Below are 21,353 nucleotides of genomic sequence, written 5' to 3'. Positions count from 1 at the left end.
TCTTCAGGTCCAAGCCCTGGATAATTGAACAGTGGGATCTGGTACAATAATGCATATTACAGCACCACTCACCAGCACCCATGCACCAAGAAAAGCCTTCCTTCCTCATCATCAACCCACCCATACACAAAGTCATGACGTTGGAGCCTCCCGTGGCACCAACGTCATGACCCCACCATCTCCTAGTAAAGGATGAAAATCACCGCCTGGAAGAACTGCTTTTTCTTACACTGTGGTTCCACTTCGATTGAGAGACCTGTGGTTGCCCTCCAGACCGACATCCTGGAGGTTTACCAGGATCTCTGGGAGGGTTTCTCCAAGAGACGCCACCCGTCTCCCTCCTCATTGCCCCTGGGACTGTGCCATTGACATGCTTGCAGGCTCTGTGCCTCCGCACAGCCGCATCTACCCTCTGTCGGTGGCTGAAACCGATGCCATGGAGGAATACATCCAGGAGGTTCTCCAACAGGGTTTCATCTGCCCATCCACCTCCCTTGCGTTCTTCTTCATGACCAAAAAGGATGGAGGTCTACGTCCGTGCATCGATTACAGAGGCCTCAATTCCACCACTACCAAGTACCGCTACCTTCTCCAGTTGGGGCCGGCCACTATCGAACAGCTTCGCGGGGCATGTTTTCTTTTTACAAAACTGGACCTGTGGAGTTCCTACAAATTGATCCGGGATGAATGGAAAATGGCCTTCAGCACGATGTCTGGGCACTATGAGTACTAGGTGATACCTTACAGATTAGCCAATGCTCCGTCTGTGTTTCAGGCATTCGTAAACGAGGTGTTCCGGGACATGCTCGTGCGCCAGGTGGTTATGTATAATCGACAACATCCTGGTCTACTCGGCCACCATGGAGGATCACATCGCCCACGTCCGAGTAGTCCGTGGGCGCTTCTTGGAGAACCGCCTGTATTTGAAAGCGGAAAAGTGACAGTTACTTCAGGTCGCTGTCTCCTTGGGATACCAGATCAGGCCACAGGGAGTGATGATGGGTGAAAGGAAGATTGAGCCAGTCCCAACCACCGTAAAGGGGCTACAACGGTTTTTGGGGTTTTCCAACTTCTTTTTGGGGTTTGCCAAGAACTTCAGCTCCACTGCCTCTCCTCAAGGGCAATCCCCGTAAGGTGGTGTAGAGTCCTGCAGCCGATGAGGCCTTCCTCCTACTGAAGGGGCATTTCACCTCCGCCCGTTGCTGAAACACCCAGATCCTATTCTGCCCTTAGTGGTGGAGGTGGACGCCTCAGAAGTGGGTGTGGGGGTCGTCGTGTCCCAGCGCAAAGGTATCCATGTGCATACTACTCAAAGAAACCCCTGCAGAGAGGAACTATGACGTCACTAACGGGAGCTCCTGGCGGTGAAGTTGTCATTAGAGGAGTGGAGACACAGGCTGGAGGGCACCAAGGACACATTTCTCATCCTCACCAACCACTGGAACTCGGAGTACATACGGACCTGACTCCATTTTGCTCATCCCGTCCTATAGGCAGAAATTCAAACAGGATGTATCGGTGACAAGAACTATTCAACGGCTGGTCTGACCAATCGGAATCCACGCTTAAATTTTATGTTCTGGGTAGCTTCAGAGAATAATATTGATCTATACGCTGATTCGGTGAGTGAGTTTATAAGTAAGTGATTTGGAGATGTACCCACTGTGACTATTAAAACCTACCCTAACCGGAAACCGTGGATAGATGGCAGCATTCATGCAAAACTGAAAGCTCGAACCACTGTATTTAACCATGGAAAGATGACTGGGAATATGGTCAAATACAAACAGTGTAGTTATTCCCTCCGCAAGGCAAACAAGAGAAATGTTGGTATAGGGACAAAATGTTCGCAATTCAACGACTCAGACACGAGATGGATGTGGCAGGGTCTATGGGCAATCACGGACTACAAGAAAACCAGCCATGTCAAGGACACCGACATCTTGCTTCCAGGCAAACTAAACTCCTTTGCCCGCTTTGAGGATAATACAGTGCCACCGACGTGGCCTGCTACCAAGGACTGTGGGCTCTCCCTCTCCTTGTCCGTGGCCAACGTGAGTAAGAACATAACACGTGGCCCAGACGGCATCCCTAGCCACATCCTCAGAGCATTTGCAGAACAGCTGGCTTGTGTTGTTATGGACATATTCAATCTCTCCCTATCCCAGTCTGCTGTCCCCAGATACTTCAAGATGGCCACCATTGTTCCTGTACCCAAGAAGGCAAAGGTAACTGAACTAAATGACTATCGCCCCGCAGCACTCACCTCTGTCAACATGAAGTACTTTGAGAGAGACTAGTCAAGGATCATATCACCTCCACCTTACCTGTCACCCTAGACCCACTTCAATATGCATACCACCCCAATAGGTTCACAGACGATGCAATCGCCATCACACTGCACACTACCCTATCCCATCTGGACAAGAGGAATACCCATGTAAGAATGCTGTTCATTGACTACAGCTCAGCATTCAACACCATAGTACCCTACAAGCTCATGTTTATGCTTGAGGCCCTGGGTCTGAACCCCACCCTGTGCAATGGGTCCTGGATTTCCTGAAGGGCTGCCCCCAGGTGGTAAAGGTAGGAAACAACATCCCCACTTTGCTGATCTTCAACACTGGAGCCCCACAAGGGTGCGCGCTCAGCCTCCTCATGTACTCCCTGTTCACCCATGACTGCATGGCCATGCACGCCTCCTACTCAATTATCAAGTTTGCAGGCGACACAACAATAGTAGGCTTTAACACAAACAATAACGAGACAGGTGAGGAGGTCTGGAAAACAACCTCTCACTCAACATCAAAAAAACAAAGGAGATGATCGTGGACCTCAGGAAAAAGCAGAGGGAGCACCCCCTATCCACATCGATGGGACAGCAGTGCAGAAGGTCGAACGTTTAAGTTCCTCGGCATACACATCACAGACAAACTGAAATGGTCGACCCACATAGATAGTGTGGTGAAGAAAGCGCAACAGCGCCTCTTCAACCTCAGAAGGCTGAAGAAATTTGGCTTGTTACCTAAAACTCTTACAAACTTTTATAGATGCACAATTGAGAGAATCCTGTCGGGCTGTATCACGGCCTGGTACGGCAACTGCACCGTCCACAACCGCAGGGCTCTCCAGAGGGTGGTGCGGTCTGCACAGCGCATCACCGGGGACAAACTACCAGCCCTTCAGGACACCTACAGCACCCGTTGTTACAGGAAAGCCAAAAAGATCATCAAAGACAACAACCACCTGAGCGACTGCCTGTTCATCCCGCTACTATCCAGAAGGCGAGGTCAGCACAGGTGCATCAAAGCTGGCACCGAGAGACTGAAAAATAGCTTCAAGGTCATCAGACTGTTAAACAGCTGTCACGAACACAGAGGATGCTGCCTACATACAGACTTGAAATCATTAGTCACTTTAATAATGACACTTTAATAATGTTTACATATCTTGCATTACTCATCACATATGTATATACTGTACTTTATACCATCTATTGCATCTTGCCTATGCCACTCGCTCATCCACCGCTTTACTTAGATTTGTGTGTATTAGGTAGTTGTTGTGGAATTGTTAGATTACTTGTTCACCTTTTTGGGATAGGGGGCAGCATTTTCACTTTTGGATGAATAGCGTGCCCAGAGTGAACCTCCTACTCTATCCCAGATGCTAATATATGCATATTATTATTAGTATTGGATAGAAAACACTCTGAAGTTTCTAAAACTGTTTGAATCATGTCTGTGATTATAACAGAATTTATTTAGCAGGCGAAACCCCGAGGACAAACCATTCAACATTGTTTTTGAGGTCACTCTCTTTTCAATGGCTTTTCATTGGGAATCCAGATTCCTAAGGGACCTTCTTGCAGTTCCTATCGCTTCCACTGTGTAATATTTGTGCTGTGCAGAAATTAGGCAGGAGACGGGAGTACAGCTAGTTTTCGTTTAGTCAAAACCCCTCGTGCTCTACAGTTCCCGGCACCCTAGTGCGCATGTGCATTTCCTATTAGGTGTAGTAACGTAACACTGCCGTAATTCATTACTGCTTAGTAACAGCATTGTAACTAATATAAACAGATGTAGATCCCAGATACTACACTCCTCCCCCATAGTGTTTAACTCCCAGAAAACAAGGTAAATATGTTGGGGGACTACTAATGCAATATCTGAACAATGTCTTAAACATTTTCAACTACTGGGTTGAAGCAGACTTTTCAGAGCCCAGCACAAATCCAGGGGATTATTCTGCCCCGAAGATTGAGTTTGTGTCCTAATAACTAACCCAGGTAATGCCCTTTTTCTTTCCTTTTATCTAGGACATATAAAAGTGTTTGTTTGTTTTACTGTCTATTACCTCTTTAACCAGCTCAACTCATAGGTCAAGCTTTGAGGTGCCCTTCGCTGTCGAATAGGATATCTCTGCTCCTCCTGGGCTTCCGGTGGTGGGCCAGGTTCGGGTGGAAGGTCAGGCTCTGTCTCTCCCGTACGTCCACAGTCAGGAGAATAGTCATGGGGGTCGTTATTGTTCTTGTTCTCTCGGCATGTCTCAGCTGGGGCATTGGACCATAGCAGATGAGCCACATGAACGTTGACCAATTTGGACTTGGTAAGTCAAAGGTCCTCTGCGTTGCAAGATTTCCACAGTTCCACAGGCGCTAGGGGTCTGAAATCACGTACCATCACCCTCTCTCCCTCTTTGAATTCTCTGACAGTCTTTGAGTGTCTGTCATGAGCTTTCTTCTGCTGTAGCTGGTGCTTTGCCACAGTGCTTGACAAGTCTGGTTTCAACAATGTCAGGCGGGTACGTGGTTGGTGTTTCAGAAACAGTTCAGCTGGTGTACATTCCGTTACTGTGTGTGGTGTGTTACGGTAAGTAAACAGGAACCGGGGAAGCCTTTGGTGGGTGGGCACAGACTGAACCTCGAGTCTAGTCCAGGCCTTCTTAAAGGTTTGCACGGCTCTATCCACTCCTCCGTTTGATGCCGGATGATAAGGTGGTGACAGGATGTGCCTTACTCCGTTGTTCTTGAGAAACATTTCAAAATCGTTTGACGTGAAAGGAGGGCAATTGTCCGATATGAGCTCCTTGACTAGTCCAAAGGATGCGAACAGGTATCTGAGAAGATTGATGGTCTTCTCAGCTATGGTCAGTTGAGTAGGGAACACTTCCATCCACTTGGAATGGACATCGACGACAACAATGAAATGTTGCTTGTCAATCTCGGTGTAATCCACATGGATGCGTTCCCAAGGTGTAGCAGCCCAGGACCATGGATGAAGATGTGCAGCAGCAGGCTTGTTGTGAACAGCTTCACAAGGTGAGCAGTGGCCTACATGCTGTTGAATGTCCTGATCCAGTCCAGGCCACCACAGATAACTGCGAGCGTGTGCTTTCATTCGAGTGATCCCTGGATGTCCCTTATGCAGGTCAGATAGCAGTCTCCTCTGGAATTTGTAAGGTACCACCACCCTTGATCCCCACAGAACACATCCTTGATCAGTGGACAACTGGTCTTTCTTGTCGATGAATGGACGAAGGTTATCGTCATTTATGAAGGTTGGCCAACCGCCTAATGTTAAGTCCAGGACCTTGGAAAGCACTGGGTCTTTCCTTGTTTCCTCTGCTATGTCTGAAGCCGATATGGGCAGTTCGTCAATGAGAGAGATCTGGAAGACTGCTCTATCATCTTCACTGTCGGAGTCACTATTGCATGGTAGTCTTGATAGTGCATCGGCTTTTGCGTGATCACTGGATCGTCTGTACTCAATCTCGTAGTCTAACAATATCAGAGCCCAACGTTGCATTCGAAGTGCAGCAAGGGTTGGTATAGCTGATTTTGGTCCAAGGATGGCCAACAGAGGCTTGTCAGCAGTTGGAACTTCCTTCCGTAGAGGTATTTGTGAAACTTCTTTACTCCGAATATTATGCTCAGGGCTTCCTTCTCAATTTGAGCATCATTTTTCTCACTTGGTGACAGAGTCCCTGATGCAAATGCAATAGGGTGTTCTTCATCTGACGGTAGAGCATGTGAGATGACAGCTCCTACTCCGTATGGAGATGCATCACACGCGAGTCTCAGCTTCATCTCTGTGTTGTAGTGGGCAAGCCACTTGCTCTTTAGCAGACGCTGTTTGCAAGTCTTGAATGCTTCTTCACATTGTGGGGACCAATTCCACTTTGTATCGGCCTGCACCAGTTGGTGAAGCAGATGCAACAATGTGCACAAGTTTGCCACAAACTTTCCGTAATAGTTCAGGAGCCCAAAAATGACCTCAGCTCTGAGATATTTGTGGGTGCTGGTGCGTTTACGATTGCTTCCACCTTGCTGTTGGTTGGGTGCAGGCCGTGTGCATCAATCTTGTATCCGAGATACTCCACTGAGTCCTAGAGGAACTCACACTTTCATTTTCATTCTCACTCCGTATTTCTGCAGTCTTGACATCACTTTGTCCAGCACTACAAGGTGCTCTCCAATGGTTGGTGCTGACACGAGGATGTCATCCATGAAGCACACAAAATTGTCTATACCATCCAAGATCTGATCCATTGTGTGTTGGAATATCGCTGGAGCTGTCGAGATTCCATAGGCCAAGCGAATTAATCTGAATAGCCCCTTGTGTGTATTGATGGTCAGATACTGTTCTGACTCCGTGTCCAGCTTCAGTTGCTGATAAGCGAATGCCAGGTCCAGCTTACTGAAAACCTTCCCACCAGCTAGAGTGGCAAACAGATCTTCAGCGTTTGGTAGTGGATATTCCTCTGGTAGTATGCAGCGATTTACTGTGACCTTGTAGTCACCGCACATTCTGACGGTCTTGTCTTTCTTTGGGACAACAACAATCGGAGAGGCCCAGTCGCTCCTCGCTACTTTCGTGATTATGTTATTCTTCTGTAGGCGGTCCAGTTCCTTCTCTACTGCTTCCTTAAGACCATAGGGAACTGGACGTGGTTTGTGAAAGATAGGCTTGGTTCCTGCTTGCACTCTGACTTTTGCTGTGAAGTCTTGTATTTCACCGTAGCCATCTTTGAAAAGTTATTTGTGCGTCTCCAGCATGTTAGTGAGTGTAGCCTGACTCACTGGTTTGTCATTTCTCAGACTGAAGATTTCTCCCCAGTTCAACTTGATCTTTTGTAGCCAGTTTCTGCCTAGCAAGGCTGATTTTTCTCCTTTAACAATGACAAGCGGTAGCGTCCACTCCTTCCCCTCATATCGGACTGGTACCTGGGTCTGCCCTAACACAGGAATAGTGTCACCAGTGTATGAAGAAAGGTGGATGGACGCGGGCTGAAAGAGGGCACTCTTTCAGTTTTTCTTTGTAGAGTCTCTTTGGAACCAGAGATACAGACGCTTCGGTGTCCAGCTGCATTTTTACTGGCTTTCCCGCTAACTCCATGTTGAGATAGCTCAACAACAAAAAGATGGAATCTATGTACACTGTGAACAGTTCCACTACTGTTTCAGTTGTACCTTCCTCTTCTTGTGCTGCGTCTGACACTTGTGCGCTCTTGCTGTGCGTTTCGAGGCTTTACACACTCTGTAAATGTCCAACCTTTCCACAATTGTGGCACTTTTCATTTTGGAATCGACATTCACTGTGCTGATGATTATCTCCCCCACATCTGTAGCAATTTGGCTTAGACCTTTGAGATGTGGGCTGCTTTGTTCTTGTGTAACCTTGAGGACGGGACTGAGAAAAGTGTGACTTTTGTGAGCCTTTTTCACCACGTGCATCACTGACCTTGTGAACACCTTTCTGACATTCTGCATGTCCCGATAGCTCAATAGTATCCATGTGGGCAAGCTCGAGTCCAAGTGCTATATCACAGGCTTTCTTAAAGGTCAGGTCTTTCTCTGACAGAAGCCTTCTGTGATATGCTTCACCTGTGAGACCACATACAAACTTGTCTCGGAGAGCTTCATCAAGAAATTGTGCAAACTCACATGTACTTGCAAGCCTTTTCAAAGCAAGGATGAAGTCAGCCATGGTTTCCCCTTGACTCTGGTGACGTTGGTAAAATCTGAAACGTTCTCCAATGAGAATTGGCTTAGGCTTGAAATACCTTGAAAGAATTTCAGTCAGTTCTGCATAGTTCAACTCCACTGCTTTTATTGGTTCAATGAGACCTTTCAGCAATCCATATTCAGTTGGACCCAAAACACTGAAGAATACGTCTGCTTTCTTTTCATCTTTGATTTCATTTGCAGCCAGCCAACCCTCAAAACGCTCCAAATAGGAATCAAAATCCTATTTTGTAGCCTCAAACTCTGGTACTCAACCAATGGTTGCCATTTTCACAGTTAATTGTTCAGTTTCCTTATTCCTTGTATTCCTTAATTTCTGAATTTTCATCTAATTCTTCACTTCAGAAGTTTCTGCAATTACTTCATTCCCTGCACTCATTTGTAATAATGAGATCGCCTTATTTCAATGGGTTCAATGACAGTTTTTTAAAATTTAACCACCAGAGGGCAGTGTCGCTATTCTGCACTCCAATAGTCTTGCTATTTGGCAGCTCCTGAATACTGTACCTACTAGCAGTGCTTAGCCTTCTCTACTGGCGAAAGAAAAAAAAAATAACTGACGAATTACATAATTATTTTGAGTTTCATTACTCACTCAACATTCTTCCCTTTAAGCAATGTCTGTTTATGTAGTTTAATCACCTCGTCGCCACTGTGTAATATTTGTGTTGTGGAGAAATTACCAGGCAGGAGACGGGAGTACAGTTCGTTTTCATTTAGACAAAACCCCTCGTGCTCTACAGTTCCCGGCACCCTAGTGCGCATGTGCATTTCCTATTAGGTGTAGTAATGTAACACTGCCGTAATACATTACAGCTTAGTAACAGCATAGTAACTAATATAAACAGATGTAGATCCCAGATACTACACACTGGATGTCAACAGTCTTTAGAAATTGGTTGAGGTTTCTCCTTTGTGTAATGAAGAAGTACGGCCATCTTGAACGAGGGTCACTTGAAGTGTACTGTTACATAGAGGCGCGTGACCAGACAGCATGCTACAGTTTGTTTTACTCCTGTATTGAACACAGATCATCCCGTCTTAAATTTTATCGATTATTTACGTAAAAAAATAGCTAAAGTTGTATTACAAAAGTAGTTTATGTTTTGGCAAAGTTTACAGGTAACTTTTGAGATATTTTGTAGTCACGTTGCTCAAGTTGGAACCAGTGTTTTTTTGGATCAAACGCGCCAAATAAATTGACATTTTGGATATATATATATATCGAAGGAAGTAATCGAACAAAAGGACAATTTGTGATGTTTATGGGACATATTGGGAGTGCCAACAAAAGAAGCTCGTCAAAGGTAAGGCATGAATTATATTTGTATCTCTGCGTTTTGTGTCGCGCCTGCAGGGTTGAAATATGCTTTCTCTCTTTGTTTACGGAGGTGCTATCCCCAGATAATAGCACTGTTTGCTTTCGCCGAAAAGCCTTTTTGAAATCTGACATGTTGGCTGGATTCACAACAAGTGTAGCTTTAATTTGCAATCTTGCATGTGTGGTTTACTGAAAGTTAGATTTTTATAGTAATTGATTTGAATTTGGCACTCTGCATTTTCCCTGGCTTTTGTCCAGGTGGGACTAGGTGGGAGAGGTTAAAAACATCCTAACGATTGATTCCATACATCGATTGACATGTTTCTAAAAGGACTGTAACGGAACTTTTTGTGTTTGTGTCTGGATGAAGTGCCTGCGCCTCATGAAGATGGATTACTGGGCTGAACACGCTAACAACACGTGGCTATTTGGACATCAATTATGGAACTTTATGGAACAAATCAGTCATATATTGTCGAACTGGGATTCCTGGGAGTGCCTTCTGATGAAGATCATCAAAGGTAAGTGAATATTTATGGTGTTGTTTCTAACTTTGTTGATTCCAAAATGGTGGATATTCCTCTGGCTGTTTTGTGTTCTGAGCACCGTTCTCAGATTATGCTTTTTCCGTAAAGTTTTTTTGAAATCTGACACAGCGGTTGCATTAAGGAGAAGTCTATCTTTAATTTTGTGAATAACACTAGTATATTTTATCAATATTTATTATAAGTATTTCTTCCAAATTTCTTGGAACACGTAAGGCAAACTGAGATTTTTGGATATTATCGAACAAAACATGCATGTATTGTGTAACATGATGTCCTATGAGTGTCATCTGATGATCTTCAAAGGTTAGTGATTAATTTTATCTATATTTCTGCTTTTGGTGACTCCTATCTTTGGCTGGAAAAATGGCTGTGTTTTTTCGACTTGGCGGTGATCTAACATATGTTGTGCTTTAACTGTAAAGCATTTTTGAAATCGGACACGATGGGTAGATTAACAAGATGTTTCTCTTTCATTTGCTGTATTGGGCTTATTAATGTGTGAAAGTTACATATCTCAAAAAAATATTTTTGAATTTCGCGCGCTGCCTTTTCAACGGAATGTTGTCGAGTGGAACCCATGCGCTAGAAAGGTTAAACTGCACTGTCGGAACTGGAAGCACAAGAATTTCGCTACACTCGCAATAACATCTGCTAAACATGTGTATGTGATTTGATTTGACAGTGAGGCAGCTTAACCCGCACCAAGCAAGGTGGGCCCTTTTCTTCAATAGATTCAACTTCACCGTCTCATATCGCCCAGCTTCAAAGAACATTAAAGCTGATGCCCTGTCCCATCTCCATGATTCGGGAGAGGTTCCTGTCCCAAGTGCAACCATCATTCCGCCCTTCTGAATCGTTGCCCCTGTGATTTGGGAGGTAGACGTGGACATCCGCCAGGCTCTGGAGTGGGAACCCGCGCCTACTACCTGTCCTCTGGAGCGTACTTATGTCCCCACGGGGGTAAGGGATCGGCTGTTGACCTGGGCGCACACATCCTTCACCGCTTGACACCTAGGTATCACCCGCACAATTCAATCCATCTCCGCAAAATACTGGTGCCCCACCTTGGTGCAGAATATTGCCCACGGAGTGTGGTGTCAGGAAAATAACCTCACACTCAACATCAACAAAACTAAGGAGATGATTGTGGACTTCAGGAAACAGCAGAGGGAACACCCCCCTATCCACATCGATGGAACAGTAGTGGGGAGGGTAGAAAGTTTTAAGTTCCTCGGCGTACACATCACAGACAAACTGAATTGGTCCACCCACACAGACAGCATCGTGAAGAAGGCGCAGCAGCGCCTCTTCAACCTCAGGAGGCTGAAGAAATTCGGCTTGTCACCAAAAGCACTCACAAACGTCTACAGATGCACAATCGAGAGCATCCTGTCGTGCTGTATCACCGCCTGGTACGGCAACTGCTCCGCCCACAACCGTAAGGCTCTCCAGAGGGTAGTGAGGTCTGCACAACGCATCACCGGGGGCAAACTACCTGCCCTCCAGGACACCTACACCACCCAATGTCACAGGAAGGCCATAAAGATCATCAAGGACAACAACCACCCGAGCCACTGCCTGTTCAACCCGCTATCATCCAGGTCAGTACAGGTGCATCAAAGCTGGGACCGAGAGACTGAAAAACAGCTTCTATCACAAGGCCATCAGACTGTTAAACAGCCACCACTAACATTGAGTGGCTGCTGCCAACACACTGACTCAACTCCAGCCACTTTAATAATGGGAATTGATGGGAATTGATGTAAAATATATCACTAGCCACTTTAAACAATGCTACTTAATATAATGTTTACATACCCTACATTATTTATCTCATATGTATACGTATATACTGTACTCTATATCATCTACTGCATCTTTATGTAATACATGTATCACTAGCCACTTTAAACTATGCCACTTTGTTTACATACTCATCTCATATGTATATACTGTACTCGATACCATCTACTGCATCTTGCCTATGCCGCTCTGTACCATATTCATTCATATATCTTTATGTACATATTCTTTATCCCTTTACACTTGTGTGTATAAGGTAGTCGTTTTGGAATTGTTAGCTAGATTACACGTTGGTTATTACTGCATTGTCGGAACTAGAAGCACAAGCATTTCGCTACGCTCGCATTAACATCTGCTAACCATGTGTATGTGACAAATCAAATCTGATTTGATTTGAACTCCTCTATCCAAACCAAAACTCCCGGCATGCTCCGAGAGGGAAAATTCTTCCCCTTCCTGTGCCTCAGTGGCCTTGGTCCCATCTCTCCATAGATTTTGTTACTGATCTCCCCTGACTGATGGTTTTACCACTATTATGGTTGTTGTGGTTCTCTAAACCCTGCTGTTTTATCCCTCTCTCGTCTCCCTACTTCCCTCCAGGTCGCTGAGGCACTGTTGCAGCAGGTCCTCCGGCACAATGGCCTTCTGGAGGTCATTCTTCTGGAGGTCCCCCAATTCACGTCGTGGGTATGGAGAGCCTTCATGGAGAAGTTGGGGCCATGGCCAGCCTCACATCTGCGTACCGGCCTCAGTCCAACGGGCAGTTGGAGAGGATCAAGCAGGAACTGGGGAGGTTCCTTAGGAGTCACTGCCAGGACCGGCAGGGGGAGTGAGCCTGGTTCCTTCCCTGGGCAGGGTACTCCCAGAACTCACTTTGTCACTCTTCCATCATGTTGACTCCCTTCCAGTGTGTCCTGGGATATCAGCCTAGACCCCGAGCCAGACCGAAGCCCCTTCTGGCTTGCTGTCCGCCGCCAGAAGGAGCAGGCGGACTGCCATCACAGTGAGGCTCCCGTTTTCTATCCTGGAGATTGCGTCTAGCTCTCCACCAGGAACCTCCCGTTTGCCCTGCCGGAAGCTGAGCCCTTCAAGGTCCTCCGGTGGGTCAACGAGGTAGCATATTGATTATAAAACTCCATTAACTACCAGATCTCACCTTCGTTTCATGTTTCCCTCCTTTAGTCACTTAGGGAAAACGGACTAAATGACCATATTAACATTTACATTTGATAATTTAGTAGATGCTCTTATCCAACACCTATACTTTCAAGGAAGTTCGGCCAATTTAGACAACAGCCCATGCCTATGGTCCAGTAGGACACCAAATTTTTATTATTGTTAATGATCCTCATGATTCTTAACGACAGATAAATGGATGTTAAATAACCAGTATGTCCTGTCATTTCCTACATAGGAAATCACATTTTCTCAGAAATTAAGTTTCTGAACCCTGCACCTAAAATGACACTACATAAACCTCATGCTACCTCATGTCACTGTAGCTAGTCTGTCAGGCACCATATTCTTACTAAAGAGAGGAGAGCACTTTCCATTTCAAAATTGGTTATGTATTTGTGTATATGTAAAAGTGGAGCTATTTTCACTATAGTGCCTACAAGTAGTATGTGAACGTTGTCCACCACACCCGATAAGGCACCTCACTTGACAAGAGTGTAATGTGGATGGTTTATGAGCATGGCTGTGTGGTTAGTGGCTATAGCTCTATGTCACCCTTGTTCTCCTTTTTTTTCTCCTCTCACAGTATTTCTGTGTGTGTGTGTGTGTGTGTGTGTGACAATCTAAACCGTCTAAGTCCTACAACCCACCAGGAAGCGATGTTCTCGAATGACACACAGCTGCTTGGCCCACTGGCCCAGCCACTTCTTCCTCCAGAGGAAGGCACAGATGCGCACGTCCTTCATCAGCTCGATGGACGCCTCGGTGGACGGCCACTGGTGCTGCGCTGACAATGACGACTTCCCCTTGGTCACTTCCTCCTCATCGTAGGACTCATAGGAGCTGCTCACTGCCTCGCCGTCATCTGGGAGACACAGGGAAGGGGGTCAGAGGTGAGGTTAGGTTAGGACAAGGAGGAAGTGGAAGACGATGAGGAGGATGAATTAATGAAATTCCAATTGGAAATGCGTGTGTGATGACTTTTCGTGATCCTGTTAAGTAGGCAATTAGTTCGCACAAGGAGGTGAGGACTACACACTCATCACAGAAAGGTATGAAAACATGCACAGTTGACCCCTCGCCCCCCAAGCCCACAAGCATGCACACACACAGTCACACTGATAGGAGATAGGCAGGTACCCTATGTGATCACAGCATAGACCACATTGTCTGAGCTCTTTACTTGTGTCGATGCTCCCGAGGAGACCAAAAAACCCACATCTACAGGGAGAGGGATAAAGGAGAGAAAGAGGAAGGGAGAAGAGGACAAGAGTGCGGAAAATAAGACAGGGTTGCACTATCCCAATGCTATACAGTGTAAAGGAAACTATGAAAAGACAAGAGCAAGTTATATATAAGTACTTAAAAATTGGAATAAAATGTATTTGTTTGCTTGTATTATATATTTTATAGACCTGAAAAGCTTGGATGCATACCCTATCAGAATTAATAAGCTAGTAAACAGAAGCTAAGCTCAGTGAGACATTTTCTTTTCATGGCCACATTAATACGTATAGTCAATTAATAACCTTTAACCTACCTGTATGAAAAGATGAGTGAGAATAACCGCACACAAACCAGCATGTGTATATGCACTCATGTCGAACAGTGTTTCCAAAGCGTAGCATTTACCAATAGTATAAATACTCATGTTGGAAACATATGGCTTGCTAATTCTGATGTGTGGGTGAGTAGATGATTTAATATGGAACCTCCAGTGCATTTCCTGTGACGTGAGAAGTCGCTACTGTTAAACTAGTGTCATGTTAAGTTGTGGTCAAACCAAACACACAGCCTTCTAAAGAACAAAGGAGACTTGACCTGAATGACAGGGTTAACTTTCAAAGCTGGGTTACACTTTTGTAGCTTTTTAAAATGTAACCTTCATTTAACCAGCGCATCTCATTGAGATAAATAATCTGTCTATCAAGAGAGACTAAAAAGTAATCTCCACAGTATAGTGACGGTAACACAGTAAAAAAACAAACATCATTCAAAGCATAAAGTAATCTTCCGCTCACTGCCAGTGTGGGTGCAGGCTTTTGTTTGAATTAAACATGCTAACTGTCCACTTAAATTACCCGCAAATGTACTGTCTCTGTCCTACTTTCAACACACTAAAACTCCTTTCAGTGAAGCTGGCCGACCAGCATGGTCTAGCTGGTTATGTTGGTACACCAGTATGGTCTGGCTGGTCAAGCTGATCTGACCATTATGGTCTAGCTGGTTTATCGGGGCGGCAGGGTAGCCTAGTGGTTAGAGCGTTGGACTAGTAACCGGAAGGTTGCAAGTTCAAACCCCCGAGCTGACAAGGTACAAATCTGTTGTTCTGCAGGCAATTTATCCACTGTTCCTATGCCGTCATTGAAAATAAGAATTTGTTCTTAACTGACTTGCCTGGTTAAATAAAGGTAATAATAATAATACTGGCAGACCAGCCAGTATAACAAAGCCTTTGTTGTTTTCGCTGGTGACCAGCCATTGCTGTGTTTTTGACACTGGTGGCCAGCATAAGCTAAAACAAAACCAGCATCAAGTCACATGCTGGCTTGCAATGTGATGTTTAATTCCTATAGGAATCGAGGATGAATGGATTTCCACAATCTGCATTCAGAATGACTGCCAGGGTTATAATGAATGAATGAGACTACCTAAACTAACTTCTTCTTCTCTGGTATTATGGCAGTCCACAAACAAATGTAAAAGGTGCATGCCTCCACCTACTGTATAGGTGGCGGCAATCGGGAAAAAAACGAACATCATATACAAAACAAAAACAAAATAAAAACATCAGTCACAGTCCAAATTACATCCCTACACAGGTGCAAGGGCCTATGAGGATGGAACACTCATCGACAGGATTCCTTGTAATGCCTCTGCTGTAAAAAAGAATATTCAGCCACACTCACAACAATGCCTATTTCCTCTGATTTCCTCTTTGTTTGCTTTGTGCAGTTTAGAACCAATGCAATAAAAGATACAAAGTCCACCTTTTTAACATGCAACATGTGAGGTTCCTGTTGGCGAGTAAGATTTACTGGTTCCTCTAATCCAACTACCATGCTTTCTTCAGTGTTACATCCTTATTTTACTCTTCTCAACGCCTCTGGATAGGAGACATTGTGGACAGCCCTTACTCTTGCCACCTCGGTCTCCTTCTCCCTAACCGTGCTCTTAATGAATTTGGGCACACGCTCGCCATCACAATTGCAGCATTTCACCTCAACTGCCATACAATACTCCCATCTACATTTATTTATTTATTTCACCTTTATTTAACCAGGTAGGCCAGTTGAGAACAAGTTCTCGTTTACAACTGCGACTTGGCCAAGATAAAGCAAAGCAGTGCGACAAAAACAACAACACAGAGTTACACATAAATAAACGTACAGTCAATAACAATATAAGAAAATCTATGTACAGTGTGTGCAAATGTAGAAGAGCAGGGAGGTAAGACAATAAATAGGCCAAGTAGAGATAATGGGGTGCAAAAGAGCAAGATAAATTACAATATGGGGATGAGGTAGTTGGGTGTGCTATTTACAGTGTGCAGGTACAGTGATCGGTAAGCTGCTCTGACAGCTGATGCTTAAAGTTTGATAGAGAGATATAAATCTCCAACTTCAGTGATTTTTGCAATTCGTTCCAGCCATTGGCAGCAGAGAACTGGAAGGAAAGGCAAAGACTTATAGATGACCTGGAGCCAGTGGGTTTGGCGATGAACATGTAGCGAGGGCCAGCCAACGAGAGCATACAGGTGGCAGTGGTGGGTAGTATATGGGGCTTTGGTGACAAAACGGATGGCACGATGGCACATCCAGTTTGCTGAGTAGAGTGTTGGAGACTATTTTGTAAATGACATCGCCGAAGTCAAGGATCGGTAGGATAGTCAGTTTTACGAGGGTATGTTTGGCAGCGTGAGTGAAGGAGGCTTTGTTGCAAAATAGGAAGCCGATTCTAGATTTAAATATTTTGCATTCACTTTTTCCTGAACCTAAATATTCTGCACCACCCGCAAATTCTGAAACATTGTCTACTCTGGAAAACATTTAAACTACAGTAGGCCTACAAAACAGTGGTAGCCTGCACACTTCAATATCCAAAATATCAACAGTCTGTTCACCTGTTAAATTCTACTGTAATGGTATAAACCGCAATCACTGTCGAAAGCATGAAAATATGAAAATGTATGCACTCACTACTGTAAGTTGCTCTGGATAAGAGTGTCTGCTAAATGACCCCCCCCCCAAAAAAAAAAAGTACAATAAAGATTGCATCATCTGCGGATCTGTTGGGGTGGTATGCAAATTGCAATGTGTCTAGGATGTTGATGTGTGGGCCATGACCAGCCTTTCAAGGCATTTCATGGCTATAGATGTGGGGTGATAGGCAGGTTACCTTGGCCTTCTTGGGCACGGGACTATGGTGGTCTGCTTAAAACAAGTTTGTATTATAGACTGGGTAAGGGAAAAGTTGAAAATGTCAGTAAAGACTTTGGTCAGGTCAGCGCATGCTTTGAATATGCGTCTTGTCCGGAGGCGAATATTTGCATGTTATCTTAAACTTACATTGGCTACAGAGAGCAAGATCAAACAGTCGTCTGGAACAGCTGGTGCTCTCATACATGGTTCAGTGTCACTTGTCTCAAAGCTTGTCTGGTAAGCTTGAGTCGCTGGGCAGCTCACTGCTGGTTTTCCCTTTGTAATCCGTGAAAGTTTTCAAAGCCTGCCACATTCCTCTAGCGTCAGAGCCAGCGTAGTAGGATTTGATCTTAGTCCTGTATTAACGCTTTGCCTGTTTGATGGCTCGTCGGTGGTCGTAACGGGATTTCTCATAAGGGTCCAGATTAGTGTTCCAGTCCTTGAATAGCGGCAGATCTAGCCTTTAGCTCAGTGCGGATGTTGCCTGTAATCCATGGGTTCTGGTTGGGGTATGTACGTACAGTATGTACCGGTCACTGTGGGGACGACGACGTCAATGAACTTATTAATGAAGCCGTGACTTATGTGGTAAACTCCTCAATGTGCTAGCGAAATACCCGGACAACTTCATATTGAGCACGTCACTGGAACTTCCTGTTTGAGTTTTTGCTTGTAAGCAGGAAGATAGAGTTATGGTCTGATTTGCCAAAGGGAGGGTGAGGGAAGGCCCTGTGTGTGGAGTAAAGGTGATCTAGAGTTTTGTCTCTCTAGTTTGGTAAAAAGTAATTTAAGTTTCCCAGTAAAATCAGGGACAGGGCAGGAACTCACCGTTCATGGCTGAGTCATAGGGCTGGGCCTCCTCGTAATATCCCTCCTGAAACTCCAAGCAGGCCGGGGCCGAGGGCTGGGGGAAGGGCTCTCTCCCTACAATAACCTGCGAGAGACGGAAAGGAGGAGGCAGAGAGACAGAAGGGTAGGAGGGGAGAGAGAGAGAGAGAGAGGTTTCTTCTATTTTCTCTTGTACTCTATCTCAGTGTTTCCCAAATTTGTCCTTGGGTGCGCATTTTGTTTTTTTGCGCCAGCACTAGACAGCTGATTCAAATCATCGAAGATTGATGATGAGTTGGTTATTTGAGTCAGCTGTGTGGGGTGGGGGGTGTGGCGGGGGAACCCTGTTTCTCCAGAAACCCTGCTCTATCTTACACAATTGAAATACACACACACACACATCCATGAAACATCTTTAAAATCTGGGGGTTCCCCTGATTGGTAATTGGTCAAAGCACTTGTCTCTCGGCTCTTCTTTCTGAGTAAAAGGGGGGAATTCCAATCCTCCTCTGACCTTAGCCTCTGCCTGGACTAGGATGGCAATTCCACATGGCTTTGCCTTGGGGAGGTAACACAGCACACAGCACAGGCAGGGCTACCTAGCTTTCCCAAATCAATCAAGCATTTCACCTCTATCCCCTCGGGTCCAGTCATCTCCTATTCACACTGTTACAACATCCCCTCAGGCAAGCGGTCTGCGGAGTTTCTCCACAACATCTACTGCTTGAAACATTTACTGCCTGGCAAAACTTCTCACTACACGAGGAGGAATATACATTAAGAATTAAGCATTTCTACAACTTCTCAAGAAGACGTTCCAATCTTCGGTCAAACCACATTGTTTGAAAGGTCCAAACAGTCATTCTGATTCCAATTTAAAATAGCCTTTTGAGTGGGGGGATAGAAATGCCCTAAATTTGAGAAACATGTATTTTTCTCTCATGGCTAACAACATGGACGTTTGAAAAGACAGGTTGAGTGGGTGGGGTGCTTATATTCATGTGCTCTCCTTAACTGACAGCTCTTTGAAACGCCTATTTCTGGAAACTTGAATGTAGTGAGCACTGTTGCAGTAAAATAAATCTCAAACTAATGTTGCTGTTTTTAATCTTTGCTTAGCTGTAATAAAGGCTTTACACCTTTTTTGGTTTGTTAGAACAGCCTCCCTGGTATTATTTATAATTTATGTAGTGTTTACACTGTTCCAAATTGTCTGAAAAATTATATTTGTAATAATAATAACATAATTCTTTCTTGATGTCCTACTTATTGTTATTATTACCATTATTATTATTATAATAAGTAATGTTCTTATCATTAGTAGGCTTAGTATAGCAGCCTTCTATAACCACCGTAACTTACTCAGGCCTATATTTCAATTATTTTATAGGCGACTGTATCAATCAATCATTCATTTGTTCATGTCATCACACAGCTTACGAGTAATTCATGATTGAAATTAAATCAAGCATTTTAGTTTTAAAATAAAATAAAGCAAGCCTTGAATAATTACCTTAAACAAAACAAAAATGAATGTAACAAAAGGCTTGACAAAAAAAAGTTACAATAGACTCTCTGGTATGCTTGTACTTATTTAGTGTTGTTTACATTGTTCCAAACGGTCAGGAAAATTATATTGCAATCTATACAGCACCTGTTTGGCACACATAATATGCACGCTGCTCCTTACCTTTTTTTAGTCACATTTATTCCACACATCTGTCTTTCCTTTTACCTCCTGAGCAACCTATAAATATTCCTGTTTTTAGTTTATTTGTCACGTCCTCAACATCCATTTTGCTGTCACGTGTTACGGTGGTCAGAGTTTGTTATAACCAAAATATTAAAATGTGATGACAATATGCTATAGGCACGACCTGCCCGCTCATTAGGCAGGATTAAATGGACACTTTTTACATCATGCAGTTTTCCCTGATCAAATAGTCTAACCTAAATGGCGCTCAATCAAATAAAAAATGGGCTGTCATGTTAACAAACAACATATCCTAAAACCAGTGGCCCAGCAGGCAAAGGCACTGCATCTCAGTGTAAGAGGCGTCACTACAGTCCCTGGTTCAAATCCAGGCTGTATCACATCCAGCCTTGATTGGGAGTCCCATAGGGAGGCGCACAATTGGCCCAGCGTCATCCGGGTTTGGCCTGGGTAGGCCATCATTGTAAATAAGAATGTTTTCTTAACTGACTTGCCCAGTTAAATCATTTTTTCTGTTGTCCAGGAATTTCACCCCATTGTCATGATTAGTGGTTTCAAGTTTGTATCTGTAAATTTTTCTGAAAAGCTGATCATAGAGAAAAAGAACATACTTTGCATTTCCCGCTGTGTAAACACATTACAAATACGGGTAAATATGCCCATGATAACTCCTGCTGATAACCAATGCTGGGATTGTAGGTTAAGGGCTCATAAGTAAGCATTTCACATTAAGGTCTACACCTGTTGTATTCGGCGCATGTGACAAATAAAATATGATTTGATAAAGTTGGGTAGCTGATATTCAGAGCTTAAATAGCCAAATCGATTAGACACAGGAATCAGGACTAATAAAGGCAAAGCAATGGCCTGTTTTACAAACAGTAGGCTTACCGCATAGATGGACATTCATAAAATTAGATTTCAGGCAACACTGTAGGCTACACCTCAGTAAGCAAGGACCGACACCAACGCCTTTTGGATGTCTTTTTTTAGTGCCGTTCCGGACTTGATTTCCACAAAATTGTTTTTTAGTCCGGTCCGGACCAAATCTGAACCAATCATAGACTTCGATGTTTGGTCCAGATTTGGAGGGGTCCAGACCGGCTTGGATTTCAACGTCCGCCGACATACATTTTTGGTCCGGTCCGGATTAAATCTGAACCAATCATAGACATTTGTTTGGTCTGGAACAGCCTTGATTTGGTCCAAACATAGACATCTATAAATGACTTATTTTCAACTTTCATACAGAACCAAAAATTTGTGTAAGTTTATCGATAGCCTAGCATAGCATTTTGTCCAGCTAGCAGCAGGTAACTTGGTCATGGAAATCAGAAAAGCAATCAAATTAAATCGTTTACCTTTGATGAGCTTCGGATGTTTTCACTCACGAGACTCCCAGTTAGATAGCAAATGTTCCTTTTTTCCCAAAATATTATTTTTGTAGGCGAAATAGCTCCGTTTGTTCTTCACTTTTGGCTGAGAAATCCCCTGGAAAATGCAGTCACGATGTCAC

The 21,353-nt window shown here is 44.3% G+C and overlaps 1 protein-coding gene across 3 annotated transcripts in view; it reads right to left on the bottom strand.

Moving 5' to 3' along the window:
- Positions 1 to 21,353, bottom strand: part of afap1l2 (actin filament associated protein 1-like 2) — a 144,537-nt gene that overhangs the window by 54,321 nt on the left and 68,863 nt on the right. For all 3 annotated transcript variants that reach the window (XR_004204457.1, XM_031799316.1, XM_031799315.1), the window contains exons 5-6: positions 18,124 to 18,229; positions 13,525 to 13,739 (exon numbers count right to left, since the gene is read on the bottom strand). Coding sequence is in view for 2 of the 3 variants with exons in the window: in XM_031799316.1 (XP_031655176.1) it covers positions 13,525 to 13,739; positions 18,124 to 18,229 (321 nt within the window). In the remaining variant the exon portion in view is untranslated. The remainder of the gene's footprint in view (positions 1 to 13,524; positions 13,740 to 18,123; positions 18,230 to 21,353) is intronic.

The sequence above is a fragment of the Oncorhynchus kisutch genome, linkage group LG20, assembly GCF_002021735.2.
Source record: "Oncorhynchus kisutch isolate 150728-3 linkage group LG20, Okis_V2, whole genome shotgun sequence".
In the NCBI taxonomy this organism is placed as follows: domain Eukaryota; kingdom Metazoa; phylum Chordata; class Actinopteri; order Salmoniformes; family Salmonidae; genus Oncorhynchus; species Oncorhynchus kisutch.
This window is presented reverse-complemented; position numbering and strand designations above follow the sequence as displayed.